This window comes from Ammospiza caudacuta, chromosome 20 (genome assembly GCF_027887145.1).
Source record: "Ammospiza caudacuta isolate bAmmCau1 chromosome 20, bAmmCau1.pri, whole genome shotgun sequence".
NCBI classification, from domain to species: Eukaryota; Metazoa; Chordata; class Aves; order Passeriformes; family Passerellidae; genus Ammospiza; species Ammospiza caudacuta.
The window spans coordinates 4372984-4400434 of record NC_080612.1 but is presented as its reverse complement, the minus strand read 5'-3'; the positions used below and the strand labels follow the sequence as shown (position 1 = coordinate 4400434).

General features: G+C 47.3%; 2 protein-coding genes across 2 annotated transcripts; both read left to right on the top strand.

Moving 5' to 3' along the window:
* The first annotated feature begins 395 nt into the window (after nt 1–395).
* NCF1 (neutrophil cytosolic factor 1) lies at nt 396–10058 on the top strand. The gene is made up of 11 exons (XM_058817870.1): nt 396–566; nt 1017–1097; nt 1385–1460; nt 2660–2825; nt 2958–3013; nt 3296–3418; nt 3789–3896; nt 4702–4819; nt 5418–5525; nt 7194–7336; nt 7777–10058. The coding sequence occupies exons 1-11, from the start codon at nt 495–497 to the stop codon at nt 7893–7895; spliced, it is 1170 nt and encodes a 389-aa protein (XP_058673853.1). The 5' UTR covers nt 396–494; the 3' UTR covers nt 7896–10058.
* A 424-nt stretch (nt 10059–10482) lies between these two features.
* On the top strand, nt 10483–24706 carry RCC1L (RCC1 like). Its single transcript, XM_058817800.1, has 11 exons — nt 10483–10764; nt 11894–12023; nt 12903–13031; nt 13861–13927; nt 14980–15031; nt 16562–16646; nt 17649–17830; nt 19212–19296; nt 20369–20542; nt 21919–22004; nt 23426–24706. Exons 1-11 carry the CDS (start codon nt 10498–10500, stop codon nt 23501–23503), a joined length of 1335 nt encoding a protein of 444 aa, XP_058673783.1. The 5' UTR covers nt 10483–10497; the 3' UTR covers nt 23504–24706.
* Nucleotides 24707–27451: the final 2745 nt, after the last annotated feature.

Sequence of the window (27451 nt, the reverse complement as noted above, 5' to 3'; positions counted from 1 at the left end):
TAACACTATTGGTGAAAAGTTACAGTGACTTCAACTAACTTTCTAAAAATGCTTCGTCCAGCTGCAAAGTTCTCTTATCTTTCTTCTCTCAGTCTCCTTGGTTACAGCCTTGCAGAGAGCTCCTTATCAGCTTTTTCTTGCTTCTCAGCTTCTCCTTGCTCCTTTAGCTAACAGGCCTGCTGTTAGCCCCTTCCACAACCCCTCACTGCCTTCTGATTCCAGAGCTCCCTCCAGGTTATCCCCGAGGCCTCCCAGCCCTGGAGCCACTGCAGGGGCTGGGCTGGGCAGCACCGCTCGGTACAAACCACAGCGAGTGCACAGCGACGGGTGCGATTGCAGCGGCAGTTCCGCTTCCCCAGGGCTGCAACAGAGAGCCGAGCTGAGCCAGGGCAGAGGGGAGGGGAGACAGAGCTGAGCCAGGGCAGAGGAGAAGGGAGAGCACCCATTCAGGCAGGAGCAGGGTCCGGAGCAGAGCCCTGCGGGGAGCAGCAGCAATGGGAGACGCCTTCATCCGGCACATCGAACTGCTGGGCTACGAGAAAAGGTTTTTCCCCAGCCAGCACTACGTGAGTACTCAGCAGCGTTCTGGCTTGTGAGGACTGAGGACTGGCCAGGGTTTTTACAAATTTTCTTAGGTAAATGGGACTGAGAGCCTAAATGCTTCCTTTTAAAGGGGTCATGGCTGATAACATGAGGTGCAGGCAGCCAGTGACTAAACTGTCCTGAACACACAAGATTCAGGCACCTCCTTTGCAAGACATTGGCTACTTTGCACTCTTGGAAAGGGCTTTTTCCTCTTTGTTTCTCACCCACCTGCATGTTTCTGTCCCTTCTCCATCCATTGCAACTCCCCTAGTGCCCAGTTTATTTGCTGGCAAGGCAGAGCTGTTTGCGTTGGGGTGGTGGAAGGAAAACCAATTTTATCTGAAACTGGACCATCCCCAGGGCTCTCTGGGCACAGTGGGGAGTGGTGTCCCACTTGCCTGCAAAACTGCAGCCTCTGCTTTGCTCCTCAGGTCTACATGTTCCTGGTGAAGTGGAATGACCTCTCTGAAAAGGTCGTCTACCGCCGCTTCACTGAGATATACGAGTTCCACGTGAGTCCTCCCAGGACACATGGGCTTGGGGTGGGGAAAAAGGAGGGTGAATGCCATCTGAAACTGCCTCAAAGCAAACCTGGTTCAAAAGAGGCTCCTGGGTCCAGTTCTTGGATCTCTTTTGAAGGTGGGAGCCATTGGCTCTGTGTCCCTGGGCACAGAGTGCTGAGGTGACATGCTGGTGGCAGCAGGGTGAGGAAAGGAGCCAAGCTGGGGGCACAGGAGTGGGTGTCACAGCCTGTTCCCCTGGTGCCATCCTCACTGTTGTGCCTGGCTCTGCTCTGCAGAAAGCGCTGAAGGAGATGTTCCCCATTGAATCCGGGGACATCAACATAGAGAATCGGATCATCCCGCACTTGCCAGGTGAGGGGCAAGCACCGTGGCTGGGGGTGAATAAAAATTGCAGCTAGCTGGGAAATTCCCTGGTGGCTTGAGCTGTGCTGGCTGCCTCCCAGACAGGTGGGTGGTGCAGTATTTCCTGTACACCAGGCTTGAAAGCAAAACCCCAGAAAGATGTGAGCAGTGGCAGTGGTTCTTCCCAACACTCAGCAGCCCTGCAGACCCCATCCTTGCTCTCTAAGGCACCCCAGAAGCAGATCCAAAAGAATCAGCTGTGACCCCTGTGATTCCTGGCTGGTACAAAGTGTCTGGCTTTGGGGAGGCTGAACTGAGTGGAGCTGAGCTGAGCCCTCTTTTGGTGACACCATCACTGGTGTTGGCTTACTGCCCCTGTGGCAACACAGATACTTTGTAAGAGGAAGCAATGCAATATGTCTTCAATGACAGAGAATGAACTCCTGATCCCAACAGCTGATGTTTTGTCTCTAAGCAAGGTGCATGTCAGAAAACTTCCCCATTTTGTTTAATTTCCTGCTTTAAAGGAAGCAGAAGGGAGTCTGAAAAAGAGCTGCAGTTGTGGTCAGCATCTCTGGAGGAGGAATAAGCCTGCACTATGCAGCAGTGTGGGTGCCAGTCAGCTGGACTAACACCAACCACCATGCTGTGCCTCTTTCAACATGCTGGGGCTGGTCAAAGCACCCTTATTCCATCTGGGGAACTGGGAGCACTGAGGACCAGACAGATGTCAGACTGCTGGGGGGCATGGGGTGCCACTGACCACACAAAGGCATCTCCATCATGTGGTTCAGCACTGCTTGGGGTCAGGATTGCCAGCAGTATTTTACAGCTCGAGTCAAGAACACCATAAGCAAGGGGATGGGAGGATAAATATGTCTCCTCTGACTGCAGGCGCGTCCCCTGAGCCCCTCTTGGTGCCCTGGTGCATCTGCTGTATTTGTGGCCAGCAATTGGGCTTAGTCTGAACACACATGTAGGAGTTACCCTAAAAATGAAATAGGGTCAAACAGGATCACTGCTGGGCCTGCAAGAGCTGTGCCCCCACAAAGCTTCACCTTATTGGCACAATGCAGCCATGCAGCACCTTGGGGCCAGACCCACTTGTTTGCAGGGCAGAATTAATGATTCAGAGCAGTGTGCTTGGGAAAGTATTTAAAACAAAGCGTTCTGTCTGCTTTTTCTGAGCCCTTTTCCCTCTCCCCCAGCCCCAAAGTGGTTTGATGGGCAGCGCTCAACTCAGAACAGGCAGGGCACGCTGGCTGAGTACTGCTACACTCTGGTCAACCTGCCCCACAAGATCTCCCGGTGCCTGCACGTGGTCAACTTCTTCAAAGTCCGTCATGATGACATGAACCCTGTCACAGACAGCCAGTGAGTCCTGCTGCCTGCTATTTTGAGGGAAATCCTGCATTCCTGGCCCTGGATGCTGGCAGGAGCCTGCAGGGAGGGTGCTGATGGATAGGGCTGGTTGGCATTGAGCTGCCTTTGCTCTGACCTGTCTAGGATCAAGAAGCCTGAGGTCTTCCTCCTGCCAAAGGATTCCAAGAAAAACCTTACAGGTAAGAGGGCTGCAAAGTGGCTGCCTCAACAGCAGTGAAGCCTGGGGATAGAGTTCTCATTCCATGGTAGATTCCCTCACTAAGAACATGGTTGCTATACCAGACCTGCAGCTGCAGTGAAGCCAAATCCTTGTGGGGAGTAAGTTATTGTCCTGAAATCCAACTGATTTGGGGCTAAAAGAGGCTGGGAGGGCACTTTGGGCTGTCCTGGGGCTGCTTTTGGCCTGCCTGGAACAGGGCTGGGGGCTGGAGGAGGGAACATGTGTCACTTCTCTCATGCAGACATCACGGGCCCCATTGTCCTGCAAACGTACCGAGCCATCGCCGACTATGAAAAGAGCTCCACATCTGAGATGGCTCTCAAGGCTGGGGACATGGTGGATGTTGTGGAGAAGAGTGAGAATGGTATGTGTCCATCCCCCTGGAGAGCCCCTGAGGGCCAGCCCAGTCCCTGCCACAACTTCAGCAGGAATGAGTACTGCCCTTGCATCCAAACACAGCGTGTGAGCCAGCTATGGCAGTGAGGGCTGAGCATGAGGGGCAGTTCTAGGAAACTGTGCAACACCCTGGCCATGCCTCAGCCTGTGAGGATTCCTGCCCACAGGAGCAGGATCAACTGGTCAAGTTCTCTGGTTGCACCATGTCGCAGAGACTGGCCCCAGCACTGTCCCTTTGGTCTGGGACACAGAGATGCCTGCACCTGCCCTGGCCAGGACAGACCTGGTGCCAGTCCCCAAACACTCTCCGCTCTTGCCCATGGCTGCTTTCTTTGCAGGCTGGTGGTTTTGTCAGCTGAAGAATAAACGAGGCTGGGTACCTGCTGCCTATCTGGAGCCACTGGATGGTCCTGATGAGTCTGAAGATCAGGAGCCTAACTATGCAGGTAACATGTTGGTGTGACCAGTGTGTGTGTGTGTGTCAGAGCACAGCCTGCTGCAGCTCTCCACTGTGATGGCTCACTGCAAAGCTGGGCAATTCAGACTGAGCAGGATCACTGGGAATGGAGATGCTGCTGTAGGAAATGCCAGGAAGGATAAATCTCATGGCTTGGGGCCTCAGTGTCAACCTTGGGAGCTTCCCATGACCTGCAACTCGGCATTAGATTTGTGTTTTGGCTGATCTTTACCCAGTGGCCATGATGAGCTGGCTGAGGTGCTGGGTTAGTAGAACAGCATGGTGCAGCAACCAAATCAGACACAGGCATTCACAGTGCTTCACCTCTGAGCTGTCCTTATCAGGGCCTGGCCCTGCTCCCTGTCCCCTCACTGCCCTGCCATGACAGCAGGGTTTATCACGTGGAGCAGGGGAAGGATCCTGCAGACTTGTGCCAATTGCTCAACAGGCTTCAGCTTTGGGGGTTTCACAACACTGGAAAAGGCTCTATTAGCACAACACTTCCTTCTGCCTTATTTCACCACCTGAATTCTGAGCACACTTTCAAGCAGAGATAGGAGTGCTTCCTCTGCTTGCATCCAAAAGTTTTTTTATGGAGAGATGGTGGAGGGGCTGGGATGAGCCATGGGCAATGACAAGACTGGGGGAAGTCTGAATCCAAACCTCAAGCACTCTGAGTCTTGCCTAAAATTAGGGTGCCTCCTTATGCTCTGGTGCCCCCTCAGTGGCTGGGGAGGTTCAGCCCCATCCCTGAGGTGTCAGCACAGGATCCACCATCCCCATTTCATGTGTAGGTGAAGCGTATGTGGTCCAGAAAAGCTACACTGCTGTGGAGGAGGATGAGCTGACCCTCAAGGAGGGTGACACCATTGAAGTCATCCACAAGCTCCTGGATGGCTGGTGGGTCATCAGGTGAGAGATGCCATGAAGAGCTCATGTGAGGAGCACTCAGGGAGAGGGAAGGGACATCCATGGTGCTCCCCATCAGGGCTCTGAAAGCCTTGGTGTCCTTGGTGCCACTGCCCAGCACTTCCTTTGGCAGGGCTGCTCCTCAGAGTCTGTTCTTTGCCAAATCTTAAATATTTCAGCTGGAAATTCCTCTCCTGAGGGCTTCAGAAATATCCAATAAGGTGGCAGATGGGAAAAAAACATGTATCTGTTATTTTGCCTCTAATTGTTCTGGTACATTTTGCTTTGCAAAACCTCAACTTTCACTCCAGCTGCAAGGAACATTTGAGGTAATATGGCACCAGCAAGGGACAGACATGAACCACAACTCATGGAATGTCCTGAGTGGGAAGAGTTCAAGGCCAGGCTGGATGGAGCTTGGAAAAACCTATTCTAGGGGAAGGTCCCTGCCTGTGGAAGGGGGTTGGAATGAGGTCCTTTAAGGTCCCCTCTAACCAAACCATGCTGGGACTCTGTGACCACCCATAAGAATGATCCAATCTCTCTCCTGGAGGAGGTGGTTGACAGCCACAACTGCCAGTGATGTTGCTTTGTGTTGCAGGAAGGATGAAACCACAGGTTATTACCCCTCCATGTACCTGCAGAAAGCTGGGGAGGTGAACACCTCTGTGAAGAGTGAGCTGAGGAACCGGGGTGCTCCTCCACGGAGGTAGGAGAAGCTCTGCATAGAGGGCATAAGAACATCCCCTCTTCCTTGAGGGAGATGAAATTAAACGAGACAGGTGTTGTGGTGTCACCTGCTTGCCTGTCCGTGAGGAACTGCCTGGAGAAATGTGAGCAGGGCACAGACAGAGCAGGGCTGTCCTCCCACTAGCTCTGCTCCCCAGCTACCACAGGCATTGCTGATGCAGGGCTCCAGGATCCTTGCTCCAACAGGTGAAATGTTGGGACAAGGAGGACAAGGACATGTAACAAGGAGAAATATACCCATCAGGTGTATTTCTCCTTGTCCTTCTGCAAAGTTTCTTTTCTGGGCTAATCTTGTTTAAGTTTTAAATTGGCCATTTTCTTACTTCCTAAGTGTGTGCACTGAATCTTTCAGAGGCAAGGAGAGATTGGACTAAATTGAGCTGCCAAGTGGCCTAATCTAATGGGAGGATTTGAGCTAATGCAAGGGGTTTTATTTTGATTAAAAAGATAAAAAGCACAAATAACTCATGAATTCCAGTGCAAAGAGAATGGCTAAAACGGGCAGAATTTGCTGCTATCTCTTTTCTCTGCAAGATGACATGTCAGGCCTGCTATGAAATCTCTCCAAATCCAGTTTTGCTGGAGCATGGATTGAGTGTGAGACAGTGTAAAATGGTCCAGATCCACCTGTTTGGCCACAGAGTTGTTTGCTGGTAGCCTTGGGGGAGATGAGGTGGCCTGTTCCAAGGACAGTGGCTTGTCCCCTGCCATTGTGACTGCTGCCTCCGTGGTACTGGCAGCCAGGCCAAGCCTGTTGTGAGTGTGGTGACCTCTTAAGGGCAAGAGCTTTGCTATGACATGGGGGATGTGCTCACACCAGCAAGGAGCTGAAGGCAGAGAGACACATTTCTTTGAGAAGAGCAGGAGGATGATGCCATGGGGTGGACATCAGGAGCCACCTCACTCCTGCCATGGTACTGGAGACAAAGCAGGGCCCCTGTCTGCCTGCCCAGGGACAGTCCCCAGTGCTGGGGTTTCCCCTGCAGCAGCCTCAGGCTGCTCAGCCTTTCACTTCTCTCAGGAGCTTCTCTCCTGTGGGTTGAACACTGCACATCTGGTGCACACTGACACATGCCCCATTCTCCATTCCCCTGTATCTCACCCTTGAGCCTCGAGGAGCCATGCAAAGCTTGGGGGTTGAACACTGCACATCTGGGTGCACACTGACACATGCCCCATTCTCCATTCCCCTGTATCTCACCCTTGAGCCTCGAGGAGCCATGCCAAGCCCCACACCAAGGACCTGAATTTTGTGCCCAGGATAGGTCCTGTATGTTCATTCATCAAAGAGCTATAGATCACTTCTGAGGCATTCCTGGATAACCCTCATGCCCATCTCATCCTTCCAGCCATATCTTCCTCACCAATCCCTATCATTACTTTCCAGACTTGTGCTCAGGGTTCACCCTTCAGTGTTTGCTTGCAGAGCACCATCCAGCTGCCTCAGCACACATCATGGATTGTGGCTCACTGATGGCTGCCCCCAACGGCTGGCATCCACCAGGCAGAACCCAAAAGCAGAAATTGGGGTTTGGGTGAAGCACAGGAGGAAGTGTGGGGAAAGGAGGTGTGTGGTGTGACAGCTGCCAGCATGAAAACTGAAAGTTTTGTTTCTCACTCTTTGCAGATCCACCATCCGAAATGTGAAGAGCATCCACAAGCAGGGCCGGAAGCAAATCAGCCAGGAGACCTACAGGAGGAACAGCAAGAAGTACATCCAGAACCAGAGGAAACTGCGTGGAAATTCCCAGAGCAAGGCCAATGTCATCAGTAAGCCTCAATGGAACTGGAATCCTGCAGCATGACCCGTGCCCCCCACCAGGGCTGGCAGCTGCAGCAGGATGGCACACTGAGGTCACACCATGCCCATGGGGAATGTAAAGACCATCTCTTCATGAAGGAGAGAGGCAGTCATTGAGGCATACCCTTTAGATCTGCCAGTCCCCATGCAGTATCTGTGACCTTCCCAGAGCTAAAGATGGGCAGACCTCATGCAGACCTAAAGACAGGCTTTCCCTGAGCACAGCTGCCAGCTGGGCACTGGTGGGCACCTCCTGACACCATGACCTGCAGGAAGACCCATACATGCAGCAGGGACAGGAGGAGAGGCAGAAGCTTTGGTGGCAGTGATGTAGGAAGCTGCTTATTGTTTGTGAGGGTGATGTTTGGTGCAGAGCTCTGACCCATCTGTACATCTTCTTTACTTGCAGTTGAGAAAAATGAGCCAGAGGACAACAAGCCCAAGGCTCAACCTGCTGTCCCTCCCCGTCCCAGCAAGGACCTCATCCTGAACCGCTGCACTGAGAGCACATGGAGGAAGATCCTGTGAGGATCCTGTGAGCCCCCACACCAGCCACCCAAAGCTTCATCTCCTGCAGCGCCTGTGCAGCTGGGGCTCGGAGCTGGAGCAGGGATCCAGGTGGCTCTGGCAGCCACCTCAGGCCAGGGAGCTGCGGCCATGTCAGCCCAGCCCAGTGCCCATCCTCATCCTCCACCTCAGCCAGCCCACGGTGTGCTGATAGCACTTTGAGGAGGGACCAGCCCTGCCCTACCAGCTCCTTACAAGCACCAAGTCCTCATCTCTACATGCCTTTCTATTCCCTCTTCGTATTTTGAATTATTTTTGTGGCTTTCATCAATAAAGGAGAGACACTTGATAGACCCTGAGGAGCAGTGTGGGCATGGTGGCAGGAAAGGTGTTATAAGTAAGAAGCTTGACTAGGCCAATATTCAAGCAGCAATCAATTTATAATTAATATGGTCAAGTATGAGCAATACAGCGCTGGGGAAGTTTTCTCTCCAACTGCAATACAGCAGTGGGGGAAGTTTTCCCTCCAACTGCACACCAATAGTTGAGGGTTATAGGTATTTATAGGGGTACTCATCAGCTTTCTCAGCAGTTTCTATTCCAATTTTTACTCATCAGCAGTTTCGATTCCCAATTTTTATGTCACAATTCTATACCTATTGTGGTTTAGTTTTTCTCAGGATGTTTCCCAAAAGGAGTATCCCCAGATGGTGATGGTCCAGTTTCCGAAAGAAGAAAGACGAATCCCATCTGGTGAAGTCCAGCTCCCTAGATGTGGGTCCAACTTTTAATTGCAAGGACTACAAATCTCATAACAGTGATGTCCAGCTTGGTTGAAACTATAAATCCTTGAACTGATGTTCATCTTCCTTTCTCAAGCTGTTTTTCTCTGTTTTGTTAGAGCCTGAGATAAGCATGTTTCCTTTATATATATTCCAAAGCTATGGTTTCAAGGATACAAGCAATATTCTAAAATTACACTTCAAAAAGTTATTATTGCAAAACTCTTTAAGGCTTAACTACAAGCAAAGAGCAACATCCTTAATGCTTTAATTCAAATGCTTCTGAATCAGCTAAGGTTAATTGCGTACAAAAGATAGGTTCAAAGGCCTTCTTCCATGCTTTACTTTCTTCAGTTATTATTAGAATTCATCTTTATAACTGTCCCATGGTCAGTCTCCACACATATTACAATCACAAATACACACATTGCCTGTATGTACCTGACACCAAACGCAGCTCTCTATTTCACAGTCCAGGTGGAGATTGGGCAAGGCACTCTTGCAAGAGATGAGTGCAGTGAGGAAATTTATCTGGGGGGATGAAAGGACAGCAGCTTCCTCCTGGAAAGCGGCTGCTGGCTCACTCGAGAGGACAGTGAGGGCTCAGTGCTGAGACAGGGCTGCCTCACATGGAGTTTCATTCTGCGTTTGGTTACTGCCCCAGCCAACGCTGCCATTGCTGTGCCAGCCAGGGCTGCCTTTATTTGGGATGGCGCTGGGTCGACCTGTAGGTTTGTGCCTGGGTGTTTTAGTTTTGGTTGTCTGGGGCTGGGTCTAAACCCACACTGGGCTCTGGGGATGTGTCTATGTAAAAAATGCATGTATTTTATGATTGGCTTTTCGCAAATATTAAAATGAATATTATATGTGTTGTGTTAGAAAGTAATGCTGTATTAATTCTCTCAGGCACTGTGTTAAATATAGTTTTAGGTTATAGAAATTGCTAAAATAGAAACGATGCTATGTGAGATACTTTTTTTAAAGAAAGGACTCGCAGCGAGATAGCAGCCACAGGACACTTAAATCTTTCAGAGGAAGAGAATTTATTGCCTTCATATCAGAAGAAACGAACTTCTTTCTGCCTCGAAGGCGCTGTTAAGATTAGAGGGAAGAAGTTGATGAAGACTAGACAGAATTTTGTGTTTGAATGGAATTTATGCATTATGTATGAAGTGTATGAATATGCAACAGGCTATTGTTCTTAAGGGTTAATCTTTTTTTAACGGGTGTCTTTTTTCGGGCTCGTGATGCCTAGAAAGAGGTACCAGACGTCTGTAACACTTTGCTTTTATTGCTTCATATTGTCTTAATTCAATTTGTCTAAATCGTTATTACTCTAATTGTGTTACTATTCTTTTTAACTATTTTATTACTATTAAACTTTTAAAAATTTTAAAAACAAGTGATTAGCGTTTTTCACATTAGATTTAGGCTTAGATCGGGGTGTAGGTTTAGGCGTGACTTTGGGCCGGGCTGTAGGCTCACGCCTGGCTCTAAGCTCAGACGTAGCTCAGGGTCCGGGCGGGTGCGGACGCTCCCCTCAGAGGGCGGTGCGGCCCCTTTAAGAGACGCGCGCCGCGGTCTAAGCGTACACTGGGCTCTGGGGCTGTGTTTAGATTCAGGCTTAGGTCGCGGTGCAGGTTTAGGCGTGACTTTGGGCCGGGCTGTAGGCTCAGGCCTGGCTCTAAGTTCAGGCATAGCTCAGGGTCCAGGCGGGCGCAGACGCTCCCCTCAGAGGGGGGTGTGGCCCCTTTAAGAGACGCGCGCATGCGCGCAGGGAGCTGAGGCTGCGCGCGCCCGCGTGTGAGGGCGGCCAAGATGGCGGCGGCCTGAGGGCAGCGATGGCGGGGCTGGCGCGGCGCCTGCTCTGCAGGGGCTTCTGCGTGCCGGCGGGGCCGCCGAGCACCCGCCAGCTGCGGGAGGCTGACGAGGCTGCCCCGGTGTTCCAGTACGCGGGGAAGGCGGCCAGGCGCAAGGACCGCGTGTTCGTGTGGGGCTTCAGCTACTCGGGCGCCCTGGGCATCCCCAGCTTCGTGAAGCCGGACGCGGGCTGGAAGAAGCCGCGGCGCATCCAGCCCACACCGTTCCGCCTGGAGACCGAGGACAAGGTGGGCCCGGCCCGGTCCGGCGGGGCCAGCGTGTCTGCCCCGCCTTCCGGAGCCTGCTCAGGGCTTAGCACAGCCGAGAAGCTGGATCGGGTTTAAAGGCTTTGCCGTGATTCAGTGGTTTTTGTCGATATAGTGGTATTGCTTGGGATAATGACTGTTTCAACTGCAGTAGCATATAGTTTAGAAAATAGATATTTGTAATTTTGTCAAAGGCATTAGAGAGCCAGGATGTGAAGAGCATTTGCCAGCTTAAATAGGCCTCTTCAGTGGCTGCTCCCACCTGACAAACGGGAAGCTTGTGTTGAAAATCATGTTATCCTTTTGCCTGCATGTTTCACTCGTGCTCTGCTTTCGAGTGCAGAAGAAGTCAGAGCGTTCATAGAATATTTTGAGTTGGAAGGGACTCAGAAGGATCATGCAGTCCAACTCCTGGCCGTGCGCAGGACAGCCCAGCAATCCCACCCTGCACGTGAGAGTTGTTTGAACTTCCTTGGGCCATTCCCTGTGGAGCCTATTCAGTGCCCGATCATCCTCTGGATTTCTTTTTTCTTGAAATCCAATCTAAACTTCCCCTGGCACGGCTGCCCTCGGGTCGTGTTCCTGGTCCCAGAGCAGAGGTCGGGGCTGCCTCTCTGCAGCCCCCAGTGAGGTCTGACCTCAGGCTCCATTTCTTTAGACTGAACACCAAGTGACCACAGTTGCTCCTCATGTGCCTCTTATGCTGGGCTTTTTTTTTTTTTTTTTGTCAAAAGGAGTAAAACATGTTACTCTATTAATATCTCTGTATCTTTTTTTCTATTATTTTTAATTTTTTTTTAAAATCTGCTGATGCAGGTCAGCAAACAAGTCTTTCTGTGGTGTTAAATGGGACCAAGATAATGCAGAAATAAAGATGTATGCACACAAAACCAAAACTTTTAAGGCAGAATGGTTGGACCTGAGTTTTCACCATTGTGCTTCTCACAGAAGACTGATAATTTTTGCAGGACCATACATGCCATGAATTGGGCTGCATGTGAATGTGGCTAAATGAAGATTGAATGCTGATGAACAAGTAGCCTGGAGTGAAACTTGCTTTTCTAAGCCACAGTTTCTAACGGGATGCTGTGGGTTTTGTCTGTCTTCAAAGATCTCCTCTGCTGCCTGTGGTTATGGATTCACACTGCTGGCTTCCAATACCAGAGACATCACCAAAGTGTGGGGCATGGGGCTCAACAAGGATTCCCAGCTTGGATTCCAGAGGAGCAGAAGAGATCAAAGTAAGGATTTAAGTGTATTAAGGACTAACAGGGTGACACTGCAGTCTGCCTGTTGCACAGGAATCTCCACGTGTTTGGAGCTGTGAAAAACATCAGGAGGCTTTGATGCAGTCCCAGGCTGTGTTGTTATTTTTTATTTTTATTGAGAATCAGTAAAGCACTGCTGTCTGTGTGCAATATTGCTTTGGGCCCTCCAGGATTTGATTTCACTTATTACAGTAACTTTGGTATCAAGGCTTTTTATCTGCTCTTAACTTTTTCCCTAGTATTGCTGTCCTTTCCCCCCTCCCCCAGTTGACTGTAACTGATTCCGTCCATGTTCTTCAAGTTGCTAAATCTTTTTAAAGTGCAGCATGTCATTTTTCATAAACATTGGATGTCTTATTCCCTATAGACTTAGCCTAGCTAGTCTTTGTTGCATTCCTTATTTCTGAAAGTGCCTGTAATCTACTTTTTTAAAAGATTTTTTGTTCACCTTTCCGGATACATTTTTGTGATTGTTGCTCCTGTACCTTGTTTGCAATATCCCCAGAGTGTTTGTGCATGGTATTAAGCTCTGAAGTGGTTGAACATGTGGGTGAAAGCCTCAGTTTCACAATTCTGCCACCTGAAGCCTTAACAACATTCACTCTCTAGTTATGGTGGACTTTTGTTTAGGCAGTGATAATTGACGTCAGCTATCTCCATAGCTTTTACCTCTTCCCTCTGTGATACATCCCTGTCAGCCTCTTTGGTTAGTGTTAGTTTAGGCTTTCTAAAATGTATCTGCTTTTATAACAAAGCAAAAATGAGTGTGTGAATGTACAACAGGATCAGCAAATATATGTTGAATTTACTTTGTGGAATCTGCTGACTTAAAATTGTTCTCTTTCCCTTAAGCTAAGGCCTATGAATATGTCTTGGAACCATCTCCAATTCCATTACCCCTGGAGAAACCACAGCAAACTCGAGTCTTGCAAGTGTCATGTGGGAGAGCCCATTCCCTGGTGCTGACAGATAGTGAAGGAGGTACAATGTTGCTTGTGTTGGTGATGTCTATGGGTGCCTGGGCAAGCTTTTATTAAAAGCTTGAAAAAAAATTGGTTTTTCTCCTTTAGAACTCTATCCCAGGTGGGCTGTTTGCACTGTAAGTGGGATGCAGGCAGCTGTTGGCCTTTGTGGGATTGCTTCTGTGAGGGAGAGCTGTGAGCTTCACTTGGCTCAAAATGTAAATGTTTTTACTACAGGGTTTGTTTCTCTAGCCCCAGGCCTGGCTGAGTGCAGCCTGTTTGTGTTGTTCACTCTGATGTGTTTTTGAATGCAGATTTGGGTGACTGTGCCAGTGCTCCTGTGTTACTTCCCCTTTGAGCCCCAGAGTGCTATGTTTATAAAAGCAATTAATTAATTAGTAGTCCTTTATAGAGAAGATCCTGTTTGTGAATTTTCTCTCCACGTTTCTGGGAACTCTCTGGTGCAGTGGCTTCAGTGCTGCACCAAGTGATCCAGTGCAGCTTCTTAGTGAGCTGGTTGGTTCATTGATTCCCACTCCTGTGGGAATGCTGATCTGTTCCTGAGTGTCTTTGACAGTGGCAGGATGAACTGGGAACTCCCCACTGTGACAGACAGCAGGCTCCAGGTACTGCTCTGTGCCTGCAGCAATACTGCTGGGTGCTGCTGGTGAAAATTGGTTCAGTCACTTTCATTCAAATGGACTTTGAAAAAACCCTATAGCAATATTTGCATTGCTGTGCTCCACCTTCCAGACTTAGAACTGCCTGAAAATATTTTGAGGACTGAAAAGAGGCTTTCAGAGGATTGGGCAGTAATAAAACTGATGTGTTTCATAATTGTTTTTCAGTTTTCACAATGGGAAACAATTCTTACGGACAGTGTGGCCGGAAGGTTGTTGAAGATGAAATTTACAGGTGAGAATTCAAAGATCCTGAACTTTCTTTTGTTGGAAACATAATTGCATGAAAACAACCCTGCAGAAAAGCCTGAAGGTGGAAAAGGTCTGGTAGTATAAGCATGCCAGTTAAGATTAAGGAGTCTGAGAACAGGCATCATACAGACAGCCTGACTTTGAATCCATGCTGGGCACTCTGCTGACAACATTCACAAGAGACAAAAGAATGTCAGCATGGGACAGTTCTTGCAGGGCATAAGTGGGAGAACCCAGCCTTCATAAATTGCTTGAGGTAATTGGTGTTAGTTGGGCCTTTTCCTTCAGCTGCTCAGAGTACATGTGCTGTTCTGGAGGATGTTAGAAGTACCATATAATTATGAAAGAGGCATCCTCTTGTTAACTCTCTGCTGTAACTGCCTCTCAGTCTGTAGTGCTTTTCCTTCATTGGGTTTTTTGTGGGTCTTACCAAAGCATAGGCTCAAAGTGCTCTCTGTGATAGAGTAAGGGAATAGTGGGAATATGTTGAGTTTCTGATTCCTTAGTAGGACCAAAAATTGCTCTGTCTGTGATCCACAACACTTGGTCTGTAAAGTTTGAGAAAATAGCTGTAATTAGGTAGCTTTTGTTAGTCTTGATACTGGAAGTCAGTCATTGAATTGTTGATAATTCCTGTATTGTGAAAAAATGACAGAGATGTTAGCACTACACTGTGCTCTGGGCTGTCTGGATTATCTCTAGCTAGGTGTAGTGTTTATTTGGGTACTGCAGTGTTATGTAGTGTGTCTGCTCATTCTAGACTAGGGACTGTCTTTGAGGGTTGCCCCTACCCCCAGCCACATGAGCTTTTATTTAAAAAAATGACAGTTCTTAACTTCTTAGAGTTAAGAGTTATGTATAGAGTTATGTTCCTTCTTTGTGCAAGTATTGTGCAGTGAAACTACATGCAAACAAATTTCTCTACTGGTAATAAAATGGCTTTCAGTAGAGGCAGGTTTACTTTTGTGTTTTTTTACAGTCTTCTGAAATCCTCTGTGTTGCCTTTTCTCTTCTTGGTGGTTGTTTGGTGCCCAGTGGAAGCCATCTCATTCATCAGCTGAAGGAGTTTGACAGCAGAGTTGTCCAGGTGAGAGGAGCTCAGTCCTGAAAATGGATTGGGAGCAGCTGACCCAGGCTCAGAGGTGGCAGCCATTGGCTCAAAGCCCAGTTGAAACCAGTAACAAGTGGGGTACCCCAGGGATCTGGGGTCCAGTCCTGTTTATATTTTCACTAATGATCTGGATCACAGACTGTTCCCTCAGCAGATAGCAGATGACAAAACTCTGAGGAGTGGCTGGTAAACCAGAGGGTGGTGCTGCCATCCAGAGGCTGGAGAAATAGGCCTGCATGAACCTCATCAAGTTCAGCAGTGGAAATGGCCAGGTGCTGTTGCTGGTGAAGAGCAATTTCAGACACCCCCATGGGCTAGGGGTGACTGTCTGGAGGCAGCTCTGTGGAAAAGGCCCCAGGGTTCACCAGGCTCACCATGACCCAGCACTGTGCCTTGCTGTAGAGAAGGCTAAGGATGCCCTGGGCTGCATTAGGACTGTTACCTGCAGGTCAAGATAATTCTTTTCTACTCAGCCACACTCAGAGTACTGTGTCTACTTCTAGGCTCTCCATTACTCTCCTCTGTTGTGATTTCTTGTTCCCTTTTGTCACTTTTATATTGCTTAGGAGTTTAAATTTTGTCTTTGCCTTTTCAGAAATGAGCTGTGAAACCATTCACTTAGACTAGCCAGCACTAGGTCAGGTTCCTAGGAGAGCAAGGCACTGCAGGGCAGCAGAAACAGCTCCATGGCTGCAGTATTCCATGCACAGGAGAAGTTTGTTGGTATGTCTGTGCCACTGCAGCCATACAGGGACACATAATGCTCCTGTTCCAAGGGAGAGTCATTCATTTACACCCACCTGATAGACTGTTCTGTGGTTCATCCTAAAACTGTTTTGAATTAGGCTTGTAAAACTTCTGTTTGGACTTTTCATGGTTTTAATTTTTTTAGGGGGGGTTGGATACTTGATACCTGTTTGTACTTTGATAACAGCAGTTATGTGGCTAATATTGGTAGTCACTCTCTTAACTTGTTGATTAAATCTCTTTAATCTTTGTTTAATTTTTAATTTCTGCTTTTGAATGGGTTTTTCCTTGGCTTTAATTCATGCCAAGCCTGTGGCAGACATGATGGCTAGTTCAGCACAAATACAGATTTGAGAACAGCTGTGTGCCTTGAGTGCTTACATGGCAAAGAATCCCTAGCAGTTTGTAGCTGGCATCAAGAGTGATGTGGTTGGCATCCTGTGAAGGGAGAGCTCTTATTTACTCTGCTGCTTTTATTGTGTTGTACTGCTGAATTGAGCTTTCTTTCCTTGTTTTGGATCTTAAAACAAGTCAACTGCAGCATCACTTCCCATAAAGAAAATTCTGCTGCTTTCTGTGTTGTATCTTGTGGTTCTTGGCCTTCCCTTTCTCTATAGCCATGTGAGCAGGAGGAAAAGGTCAAAATCTGAGTTGATGGACATCACAGAAGTTCATTGCTCAATTTGTCTGTCAGTAATGCTTCACTAAATCCAGTCTGAACATGGAACCTTTCCTGACTGACTTCTTGTTTGTGTGCAGGTTGTGTGTGGGCAGGACCACAGTCTGTTTAGAACCAAGAAAGGTTCAGTCTATGCATGTGGATGGGGAGCTGATGGACAAACAGGTAGGAACTCAGCTCAGCTTGCTTTTCAGGCAGTTAATGCAATTATAGCAAGCTGTCCTAATTGAGAAGTTGTGATGTGTATTTGTCATGTATGTGTGGACAGAAAGGGGCTGCTGATGTTTCCAGTTGTGTGTAGATCTTTTCAGTACTCTTGTGCAACCAAACTGAGACAATCCAGTTCATTTTTGAGGAGCTTTAGGATGCCGCCCTGGCAATCCAAGCATGCAGTCAGAGGAGAGTGTATCAGTGTTTAAAGTTTCTGAGGGGATGTGGATGTGACATGGGCAGCTTTGCTCTTCAGTTTTGGGGTGGCTTTGCTTTCCTGATTCTTGTTGTGGGGTCTGTTCTGCTCTTTTGAACTGACAAACCTTGGTAGCTGTTGCATGTTTTAGCATGGGATCCTTGGGCAGGCCCTTCTTGTGGTGGCTTTTGCTGCAGAGAACTTCCTCCTCACAGTCATTCCTACTGTTTATTTGTTTTGCTGCTCCCAAAACTTTCTTCCCATGATTCTTTTGTGCCAGTATAATGCAACCTGGATGTCATCTACATTCTGATCTCTTTTCCATGCAGCATTTTGTCCTGTGAAGTCTTTGCTTCCCAACCTCTTCTGCCATTTCCCCTGCTGTTGTCTGATTGCAGTGTGCTGTCACTCATGGCTCTCCTTGCAGAAGACAGGATGTGAAACTTCATCCCTTTGGGATACCTGCCTGGCTTGGTTATTGCTCTTCAAACACTTTGATCCATGCAGACAAGAGATCTGGAACTCTCCAGGGTGTGATTGTATGAAGTTGTTGTGTACTCCAGAGAAGTGGCTTTGGCCAGGGGAGGTGGTGTTTGTGGCTGCTTGTCTGTTGCAGCTGCTGGACAGTAAGCAGTATGGACAGAAAGATTTATTTCAGAGGAAGGGTAATTTTGTTATAGCTGACAGAAATAGTCCTATGCAGGCATTAAAAGTGTGTCTGGAAGAAAATTTTTCATAATCTCTACTTTTTTTGCTTTCAGGTCTTGGACACTATAACATCACCAGTGTTCCTACTAAGCTGCAGGGTGACATTGCTGGAGTAAACATTATCCAGGTCTCCTCCTATGGGGACTGTTGTCTGGCTGTTTCAGATGAAGGAGACGTCTTTGGCTGGGGAAACTCAGAATACTTGCAGTTGGCTTCTGTGACAGAAACCACACAGGTCAGTTGACCTGAGAGTGTGTTTTTATGTGTTTCAGTTGAGCTGCTGGGCACAGAGTTAAAAATTACATGTTTCTCCCTGATCTGGGGTCTTTTGACAGCAGATACAAACACCATTAGACTGTTTTTACATAAGCTTACAAAACCAACCTGACATGTTTGTGTAGCTTTAGGGGGCAGTATGTTGGGTAGGCAAAAGTTTGTCACCTCACCCCAGTTTGTTAGCCTAAGAGCTCCATGTTCTTCTTTCTCCATCCCATGGACTTTGCACTGAATTGAGACCCAGCTCAAGTGCTTTTGCTAATTTCAGTACAGGAATTAGTTTTTTGGCTGGCTAATCTAGGATTTCAAGTGATACTAGTGGTGATCCATATGGCCCTTGGAAGTCCCTTCCAGTCAACCTTGTAGCTGGAGAATTTTTCATGGACATCCTTAGTGGGTTTATAACTGAGTCCTAAACAAATTAACAAATTCCAGTGTCTCACAGATAAAAGGGTTTTTTTGAGCAAACTTACATGGGGCATTGGCAGAGTGCTGTCTTCACACTGGGCATTGTACTGCTGGGGTAGTTAGGCTGTTGGTCTCATGTTACAGCTACTTCAGGAAATGGAGTCAAGAAATGAATCAATAATCAAGTTACTCTTGGCAGAAGACCAAGAGCAGACAATTATATTAGAATAGCTTTAGCAAAATTTTAGAGAACTTTTTTTCCTGTGCCTCTCCTGGTGTGACTTTAGGGCTAAATGCTGTGACCCATAAGGCCTGAGGACAGCAATCAGGTTATGCAGTGTAGCATTTTCCTGGCTGGGTGTGTGATGGAGGGCTGTGGCATCTGAAATGGAAGAATGGCACATTTGCCAAAAATGAGAGTCTGAGCTAAAATATAAATACAGTCCAAAGTGTAGAATGGCAGAGCTATAAAATTGAAGATTGCTCTTTACATGTCAAGCTGTGTATGTATGTTGTGTTGGACTGTACCAAATAAGTGTGATTTTCTTTAAGTAATTTTCCCTAATATGTTAAAAAATGCCACTGCAGACTGAATTTTAGTGATCTAATCCAGTGTGAAGACTTGAAGACATGCTCAACTATTGACCTGCCCATTGTGTCTGACTTTAAAGGTCAGGGATAAGCAGCAGTTATTAGTCATTCTCAGCTGTGTTGCCATGCATGGATGCTTTCTAGTAGTTAACTTTTTCCACCTTGTCCTCACCTTAATGAATTTCGTGTAGATTTTTTTTTTTAGTTTTGGGACTTGCACTAATTTTATAATTCAGGATCCAATGTATGTGAGCTCTAACCAGAACTAGAGAACAAATTAAAATGTATGTCTAGTTTGTGGTTTGCCTTGACTCTAACAACTCCTCTGCAATCTTGTACAGGTGAATGTTCCCAGGCATTTGCCATTCAAGATTGGGAAGGTGAAGGAGGCTGCCTGTGGAGGGACTGGCAACATTGTGCTAACAGGTGAATCTTCTAGAATCATTCCCTTGGTGCAAGGCTGCTCTGTAGGTGGATTGTAACATTATGAAACAAGTATCTTGTTTTCTGGAAACGGGAAATACTGTAAGTTGTGAGGAGAGCTGGGAGACTGAGAAACATGATTTAAGAATGTGTAGAGGAGTTGTTGAGTTGTTTTGACTAGTGCAGAGCATTGCTCCAGTGTGTGCTGTTGCGAGTGCTCTGCAGGCTGGAGCAGGAGCATGGCAGCTGTTTGCTCCTCTGGTCTCTTGCTGGCCATACTGAGTGTGGCCTATGATGAGTATGGGTATGGGGAGGAAGTAAGGCAGCATTGAGAGAAGGTAGAGCCCTTCAGACTCCATATGAATCTGACATGTTTATAAATAATGAACTGGGATGGAAAGAAGAGAGTTCTGAGAACAGTGAAACTGCAGCAGGTCCTTAGTGACTGTTCTTTGGGCTGTCAGTGTCTGGGGAGCACAGCTGGAGGCTTGCTGCATGAAGGAGTGAGGGAGGGGATTGTGTTACTTTCTTGGAGGATTATCTCCATGAAGATGTTCATATTTATAATGGAGGTTTTGTGATGACCAGAGCTTCTAATATGCAGTGACCAGAGCTAGCTGACATAGAAATTTACTATTTTTTATGCTTGTTGCCTTTCCCAGGCACCCACCTTAAGGCAGAATGCCAGGCAGAGTGACATCCAGTTGCTGGTTTGGGCATGTCTGTCAGTGCCCACAGCTTCACTGCCACTTGAAAAATCATCAAAGAAGAAAGCCATGATAATAAACTCTCAACCTCTGTCCCATCAGTCAGTAGGATTTTATCCAGCTCACTTTTGTGCTGGCATTATTTCCCCATGAAAGTTCTGCCTGGGGGGCTTGATTTGCTTGCATAGCTTAGAAAAAGATTGAGGCATTTGGATGGGCATATTTTTTGCAGATTTTAAATAATCAAAAAGTGTTAGACTGAGTTGGAAGAAAGGAAGATATCCCCTTGGTTCTGATTATCGTTTGGTTGTGGCATGAATTTCACAAGCACAGACTTTCTAACAGAATTTGTTCTTATTGTAATGCAGAAGAAGGAAATGTTTTTGTCTGGGGATATGGAATTCTTGGGAAAGGACCAAACCTAACAGAGACAGCAGAGCCAGAGATGATCCCACCCAGCCTTTTTGGCTGCTCAGACTTCAGTCCAGACACCCGTGTTGCTCATGTTCGCTGTGGGCTCAGCCAGTTTGCAGCCCTTACAAGTAAGTTTCTCATCCTGCTCCCATGGAGAGGTCATGTTGCTGTGTTACTGGCAGAAGAGAAAAAAAAAAAAAAAAACCCAAAAAACCCCAAAAAAAACACCACCAAACCAAAACCCAAAACCAGAACAAATCCAAACAAAAAAAACCCCACAAAACCACACAGCCCAAAAAATGCACCCATATTTCTTGAAACTGAAGGCACACTGGAATGCAGCAGCAGGGAGCCAGACAGGTGTCAGCATGGTTCCTGGCATATGTTTTGTGCTAACTTATGCTTTAATTGAGAAAAGGTTTTTGTATTAAGACAAATAACACTTTCTCATTCACAAAATCCAGCAGATTTTTTCATTTTCCTGTATAGAATGAGTCAGTCTGCTGCGCTTACCAGTTTAGAAAATTAATGTGATGAATGAACAAACTAAAACTGAGTCTAAATGAAGGTAAATATCAGAGTTTCTTGGCATTTCTGGCCAACTGAGTTAGCAGCCTGAGGTGGGCAGACCCAAGCATTTAATATGCAGAAGTTATGATCTTGTGCTCTGTGCACCCTGTGTGGGTTCTCAGCCTTTGAAGGGTTTGAAATTTGAAAGTCATTTAACATCAGGCAGCAGTTTCAGAGATCCAGCAGGCAGCAGGAAAAATGCCAGGGCTGAGTCCTTGGGGACAAGCAGAATGTGTGACACTGTCAGGTTGGTGCAGGGTGCTTGTAAGCGGCTCCTCTTGGTGTTCAGAATGAGTTAGAACAGTGTTCTGGTTAAATTGTTAATCATACATAAAAGTTATGTTATAGATTGTGTTTTGGTTGTTTCTGCTGTGGAGCTGATCCAAACACTTCTGAGATCTGTGTGTTTTCCTGAGGAGCTCAAAACTCTTCAACTCTGTTGAACACCAATTTTTGCCTTTCCCTTGCTGTCATTAGAAGGTCACTTATTTCAGACAGTCACATAAGTAATATCCAGGTGATGGTTTGGGACAGATCTCACTGCCTTGCTTACTGGATTTGCTCTGGTGGTAGCTGATATAGATCAACTGCAGCTGTCTAACTTTCAGCACAAATTATTCACTTCACAGAAGATTCCCTGGAATTTCTGCTGCTGCACTCTTCCTTCAAATAAAATTCCAAAGCAGGTGGTGTAAGAGGGGGAAACAAAGATTTGTGCACAAGTAAAAGAACTTTTTTCTTTAGCTGCTCATTAGGCATCATTTTCTCCAAACACAAGTACATTTATTGTACATTGAGGTAAATCTGGTAGCTGTCATACTGCCTGTATAACCCTGTATACTCCCAGAAATGCTGCAGCCACATTTGCCAGCATCACAAATAGAATTCTTCCTTTTTAATGACTGTTCTTTTCTATTTTTTTTCTTGTGTGTAGACAGAGGAGAACTCTTTGTGTGGGGGAAGAATCTAAGAGGGTGCCTGGGAACTGGAAGAATGGAAGACCAGTATTTCCCATGGAGGGTAAGGATGGTGGTATTAAGGCCAAGAGTATATTCCTTGGCTAGTTTGTTATCCTGAGGGCAAGGACCATCATTTGCTGTGTGGTTTTGAGTAATTCTCAAAGGAGTGGAAAGCTAAGATGACCATAGGAGTGCTTTGTTTTCCAGAGGTCCTTGTGGAGCCTGGGAATGGAGATATTCAGTAAATGTTTTAGTCTGCTGTGCCAGTAATGATTTTGAATCCTAAAACAGCATCTGGTGCTGTGCCACCACATCTGAACAGTTTTTATCTCCTTCCTGTCCACCATCATCTGCTTGCTACCTTTACTGCCTCTTCCCTTTCCAACCTGCTCTTCTGTTTGTATGTGCTGCAAAGGAAACATCAGTATTGGCCATCTGTCCAAATCATTGCTCACCTAAATTAGGTGAACATTTTGGTCTGTAGTGGCTACAGGTCCACATAGTGGTGGGCTTCCTTCTCAGCTGTGTTCAGAGCTGTCTCACAGTGCTTCCAGTTCCACTGCTTCCTCCCAGCTGGCTCTGAGAGCCAGACTCAGTGGATGTAGAAGAGTCTTTGCTTCTGGAGTTCAGCCTAACAGCTGCTCCTGGTCTCCATGAAGGCCATGTAGGAGATGAGGGAGGCAATCAGTTGGACCACCCTGGAGTCCCTGTCTGTGTGTCTGAACTTGCAGTAAATGTGCTTCTGTAGTATGCTTTCTTCTTTGTTTAAAAATGAACAAAACCAGACCAACTCTGGAACATTTGCCTAGAATCACACTGCTGTGGCTGGGTGGAATTTCTGAATTCATTTCCCCAGATGTGGACATTGGGGGTTATGCTCTTCCTGTCTGACAGTACTGTGGTACTTTGCCAGGATCCTTGTCTGTCACCTCCTGCCCTAGAGCTGGCTGCTGTCCTGTCTCTTGCCTCTGAGGAAAAACTTGCTTTTTTAGACTCTGCTTTCCTCAAGTTTGAAGTCAGTTTTAAGTGAATAAGCTTCAGGAGTGAGGAGCTGGTCTCAGCATCAAAGTACAAACTGCCTTAGGCTGAGTTGAGCCTTTGCCTTGTTTCAGCTCTTGCTGATGAAAGAAGAGGCAAATCCCTGTGGTGCTTGGGCAGATCCTCTTCCTCATGTCTAGATTATGCTCTGTTCAGTCCTGCTGCTTCAGCTGCTGAACAGATGGGCTGAGGCTCCAATCTCCTCTCTCTGCTAGTGAGCCTGCTCCTCTTTCTCCTTCCAAAGCTTTGTGTGCTTCTGTGAAGCAAAGAGAGGAGTATTTCACAGCTCATGCACAAGGCTGCCTGGTGCTGAATCTTGCTCTTTCTGTGCTTTCAAGTTGGTACAAATCCCAGTGAAACTAGCTGGCATGTTGAGTGGGAGGAGGATGAGAAACAGGAAATGCCAGGTGTGATAAATAACCCACTGTGCTGTGTTTCACCCAGGTGACTGTCCCTGGTGAGGTGGTGGATGTGGCCTGTGGAGTTGATCACATGGTGAGCATGGTCAGGTCTTTCACCTAGGGCTGCTGCTGGGTCTCAGCACTGCTCCAGGGCCATGCAGGGACTTGATGACAAGCTTCTTGCAAAGGAAAACTCATTTTATGAAACCAAGTGACTGAGCAGAGACAGCCATAGCAGTGTCTGGGTGTGTTCTCATCCCTGCATCTCTGGAATGCCCTGGCCTGGCTGCAGGAAGGAAGCACATTCCCTGAGGAGTGTGGGAATGCAAGGAGTGCTCTGGCTCCTTCCTGATGAGCTCCCAGAGGATCTGAGGCCCAGCCCAAGCTGGTGAGCCCCTCTGTGCCTGAAGATGAAGAGCATCTCCCTCAAGGAAGACTGGCATGGGATGAAATCTGCAGCACAGGACATTGAACATGGACATTTCATGTCACCAGCTCTGGAGTGTCAGCGTTGGGCAGAGCCAAACTATTTCTCAAGGCAAAGGTTGGGTGGTTTTTAATGACTGTTATGTGGAAGAGTGATCATGCTAGGTCTTGAAGCTGTCCTGGGTGGCCACCCTGAGCTGCCCTGTGCCCAGGCTGGTGTCCTGTGCAGAAATGGGATGCACAGTCCTTGCCTGAGGCAGTGATGTGTCTCTGGGCTGTGGAAGGCTTTCTGTGTTAGTGCTAAAGACTGAACACCAGAGGAACACCCTCAAAGAGTGAGAACCTGTTTGCAGGGGTAAGTACTGTCAAATAGGACAGCAGGCTCTCTGTGCTGCAGGAGGACAGATGGATGGTGACAGCAGCCAGTCCAGCTTATTGAGGGAGGCTGGAGACAAAGCCCTGCAAAACCAGTGCTCAAGATGGATGTGAGCAGTGCTCACTGCCCCTCAGGTTCCTTTTTCTCCTTGTGCTGATCACACATCACTGCCTTTGATTTATTTTGGATTCCCTACGCCCTTTCTGTTTTCAGAGCTCTGGCTCTCAGTTGCAATTAGCAGGGGATTTCAGGATGGCCTAGCAGGGGAAGGAATCTTGATGGGTAAGAAACAGAGCTTCATTCCTTGGTGCCTTTGTAGCAGTGAGGTGATAGAGATGGGATGCAACAGCTGTGTGTTACTGTAGCAGGCACTTACCCATCTCACACCCATGTGTGGGAAACTCTCCTGTGAAACACTCCAAACATCAGGCAGAGTTGTGTCTTTTCTCTCTGTGTGAGATATTTCTGGTGTGCAAACTATTTTGGTGGAATCCAAGCTAGTAGATTTTCAATAAAGTGATTATAAAATCTTTATCAGTAGTAATAGGAATGTTCTTGAGCATGATGTGCTCGTGCATTGATTGGGTCTGCATTTGAACTGCAGCATTTTGGTTCACAGTTGTGTGACAGGAAGCCATTTCTGTCAGCTGAGCCAGCTCCATACCTGCAGGATTTACAGTGATGTAGTCAGGCATTGCACCCATGGGACTCCACATATATTGGCTTCATTAGATGGAATTCTGTACCAAAACTCGGTCTGTAACCTTTACCTTGATTAAATAAGTTTTGAAGGGTTTGCATAAATTATCGGAAAGGTGAACCAAAGTACATGGAAACAGAGCCACATCTCTTGAATTGTTGATGTTCCTGTGTAACAGATGTTGCTGGGTGGGTGAGGCAGAACAGAAAGCTGCTGTGAAACTGGCAGACCTTCATTACTCTGGACTCTAATTTGGCTGGCCTTAATTTACACCTGATTCTGCATGCAGCTTGGACAACTTGCAGTGCCCAGGCATGTCTTGTTGGCCTCATGGGAGTGGGCTTGCCCTTTCAGCTTGAGGAGGCTTATCAAACCATGGAAAACATGTACAAAAACTGGTCAGAAAGGGGTTAAAAACAATTCCCTTCGTGGATGTTGCTGTTGAGGTGGGCTGGTTAGTGCTGGGCTCTCAGCTGCTCTCATTTCCAGCTGTTTCCCAGTGCACTTTGGGGCTGGGCCTTCTGAAGAGCTGGGTTCAGTCCTGGTGCTGCATTCTTGCTGTACAATAAATTGCAAATTCTTTGTGTTAATGAGATGCCAGTGAGGTCTTCAGCCCTACATAGGAGTGTTGTATGGCTTAGTGCAGGGGGGGGTTGTGCCTTCATTGTGGTGGTTGTGGCATTCTCAGCCATGTTGCTGGTGGGAACAAGGTTGGTGGCAGTGAGGGCAGTCTGGCAAGCACCAGCACTTACCCATGTTTGGTTACAGTGTGGGGGGAGCATTTTGACCTTAGCCAGGTGCCCAACCTGCTGTGCCATCCCTCCCCCATCAGCAGGACAGGAGAGAGAATCTGCAGGAAAAAATGGGTTAGAGCAAGGACAAGAGACCTGATACCATCATGGGCACAGCAGACTCATGGTGGGGAAATTGTTTTATTGCCAATGAAGTAGAGCAGGGTAAAGAGGAATTAGTGTGTCTAAATAAAATTCTCACAGTACATTTCCCACACATCTCCCTTCTTCCCAGGCTCAGCCCTGCTCCTGACTTTTCTCCTTCTTTCATCTCCTCTGCTGACTTTTGTATCTACATGGTTTCTGTCACAGACTTCCTCCTTTCTTTTGGCTGCTGCTGTGCAGCAGTTTTTCCCCTTTGTAAAATACACTTCTTTGAGAGCTGCTGATGGCTCAGTCTTAGCTCAGAAAATGAAAACACTTTCCCTGCCACACCCCCTTGTTATTGAAGACAGATCCAACCTCTGTGGCTTTTTGCTCCTCCTGCTCCCACACAGGAGCCCAGCTCTGCTGGGGTAGCTTCAGGTCACTGCCATTGGGAACTGCAAAGCAACTTTGCATCATTTTGTCCTTCAAAGTATAGCAAAGTAGACAGCCCAAAATATACCAGCATCCCTAAATATACCTGCAGTGAGGGAGTGTCTGGGCCAAGGATGCACATGGGGAGCAGCTCAAATTAGAACTAGAATAACCTACTTGATTTGGCATTGATTGCACAAGTGATTTACCTCAGATCAGCACTGTGCTGGTGTGTTGGGCTTAAAATAGCCCAGAAGGGCCTCAGGATGTTCCCCTGGTGCAGAGCCCTGTGCAGGACCAGCTCCAAGCACTGCAGGGGCCCAGGGTGGAAGCGAAGGGAGACGACCCATCCTCTGATCAGCATCGAACTCCGATTTATTGATCCACCAAGCACATTTTATAACAGTGTTAATTAAGTTCATACATATTGCAAAACCCGAGCTCATCATAGGTTACAGATTAAACATTAACCCCTACTTTTGTTTTCAATACCTGTGGTTTGTTATTGAAACCAACATTTATTTTCTCACCCTGTTATGAAAGTTCTCAAGGCCTCCATGTTTGTCAACTTTTGCTTTCCCATACCAGCCAAGGACAGAATGTTTACCTGTTATGAAAAAAACAGCCTGAGAACTTCTGCTGTTTACAGAAATGTGCCTGAGAAACTTTGTTGTTTTACAGAAACAGGCTGTGAGAATTTGCTCCTCACAGCTGCCCTTTACTTTTCCATCAGCTGTATATGATTATGGCACGTCTGAACAAAACTCTATAAGCCATTTCTGAGCAAAATTCTCCAACAGCCCAGCAGGGTTGCCACAGTGCCTGAGGAGCTGCAGGAGGGATGGGGAGAGGTTCAGGCACAGGTGCCCCTGCACAAGCTCAGCCTCCACAGCCCACCATGCCAAGGGGTCCTGGCAGTTCCTGCTGGAGAGCTGAGTCCAGCATGGCCCTGGGCTGCCCTGCTGGTCTCATCTGTCAGCAGACTGAGGGATAAAACACATGAACCTGTTAGACAAAGATCATCTTAGGCACTTGCTGTGCTACAACAGACTTCTCTACAGGATCCTTCAAAAACAGATGAGTCAGAGAACTGGTAATTAGCCTTTGGCATTCAAAATACTCCTGGAACAATATTGCTTCACTGTGCTTCATCATAACCCATAAAGATCTATTTTTGTAGTGTTTTTTGCAAGGGGCTGGAATCTCCTCCCATCTCCCTCCAGTGCCACAGCACCTCCTGCTCAAAGGGGTGAGTCT

Bases quoted from the DNA above. Each gene is read 5' to 3' on its own strand.
- RCC1L (XM_058817800.1), top strand. From the start codon at position 10,498: ATGGCGGGGCTGGCGCGGCGCCTGCTCTGCAGGGGCTTCTGCGTGCCG. The intron at 10,765-11,893 runs GTGGGCCCGGCC...CTGTCTTCAAAG, and splicing joins GCCTGGAGACCGAGGACAAG to ATCTCCTCTGCTGCCTGTGG. The intron at 17,831-19,211 runs GTCAGTTGACCT...AATCTTGTACAG, and splicing joins CTGTGACAGAAACCACACAG to GTGAATGTTCCCAGGCATTT.
- NCF1 (XM_058817870.1), top strand. From the start codon at position 495: ATGGGAGACGCCTTCATCCGGCACATCGAACTGCTGGGCTACGAGAAA. The intron at 3,419-3,788 runs GTATGTGTCCAT...CTTTCTTTGCAG, and splicing joins TGTGGAGAAGAGTGAGAATG to GCTGGTGGTTTTGTCAGCTG. The intron at 5,526-7,193 runs GTAGGAGAAGCT...CACTCTTTGCAG, and splicing joins CGGGGTGCTCCTCCACGGAG to ATCCACCATCCGAAATGTGA.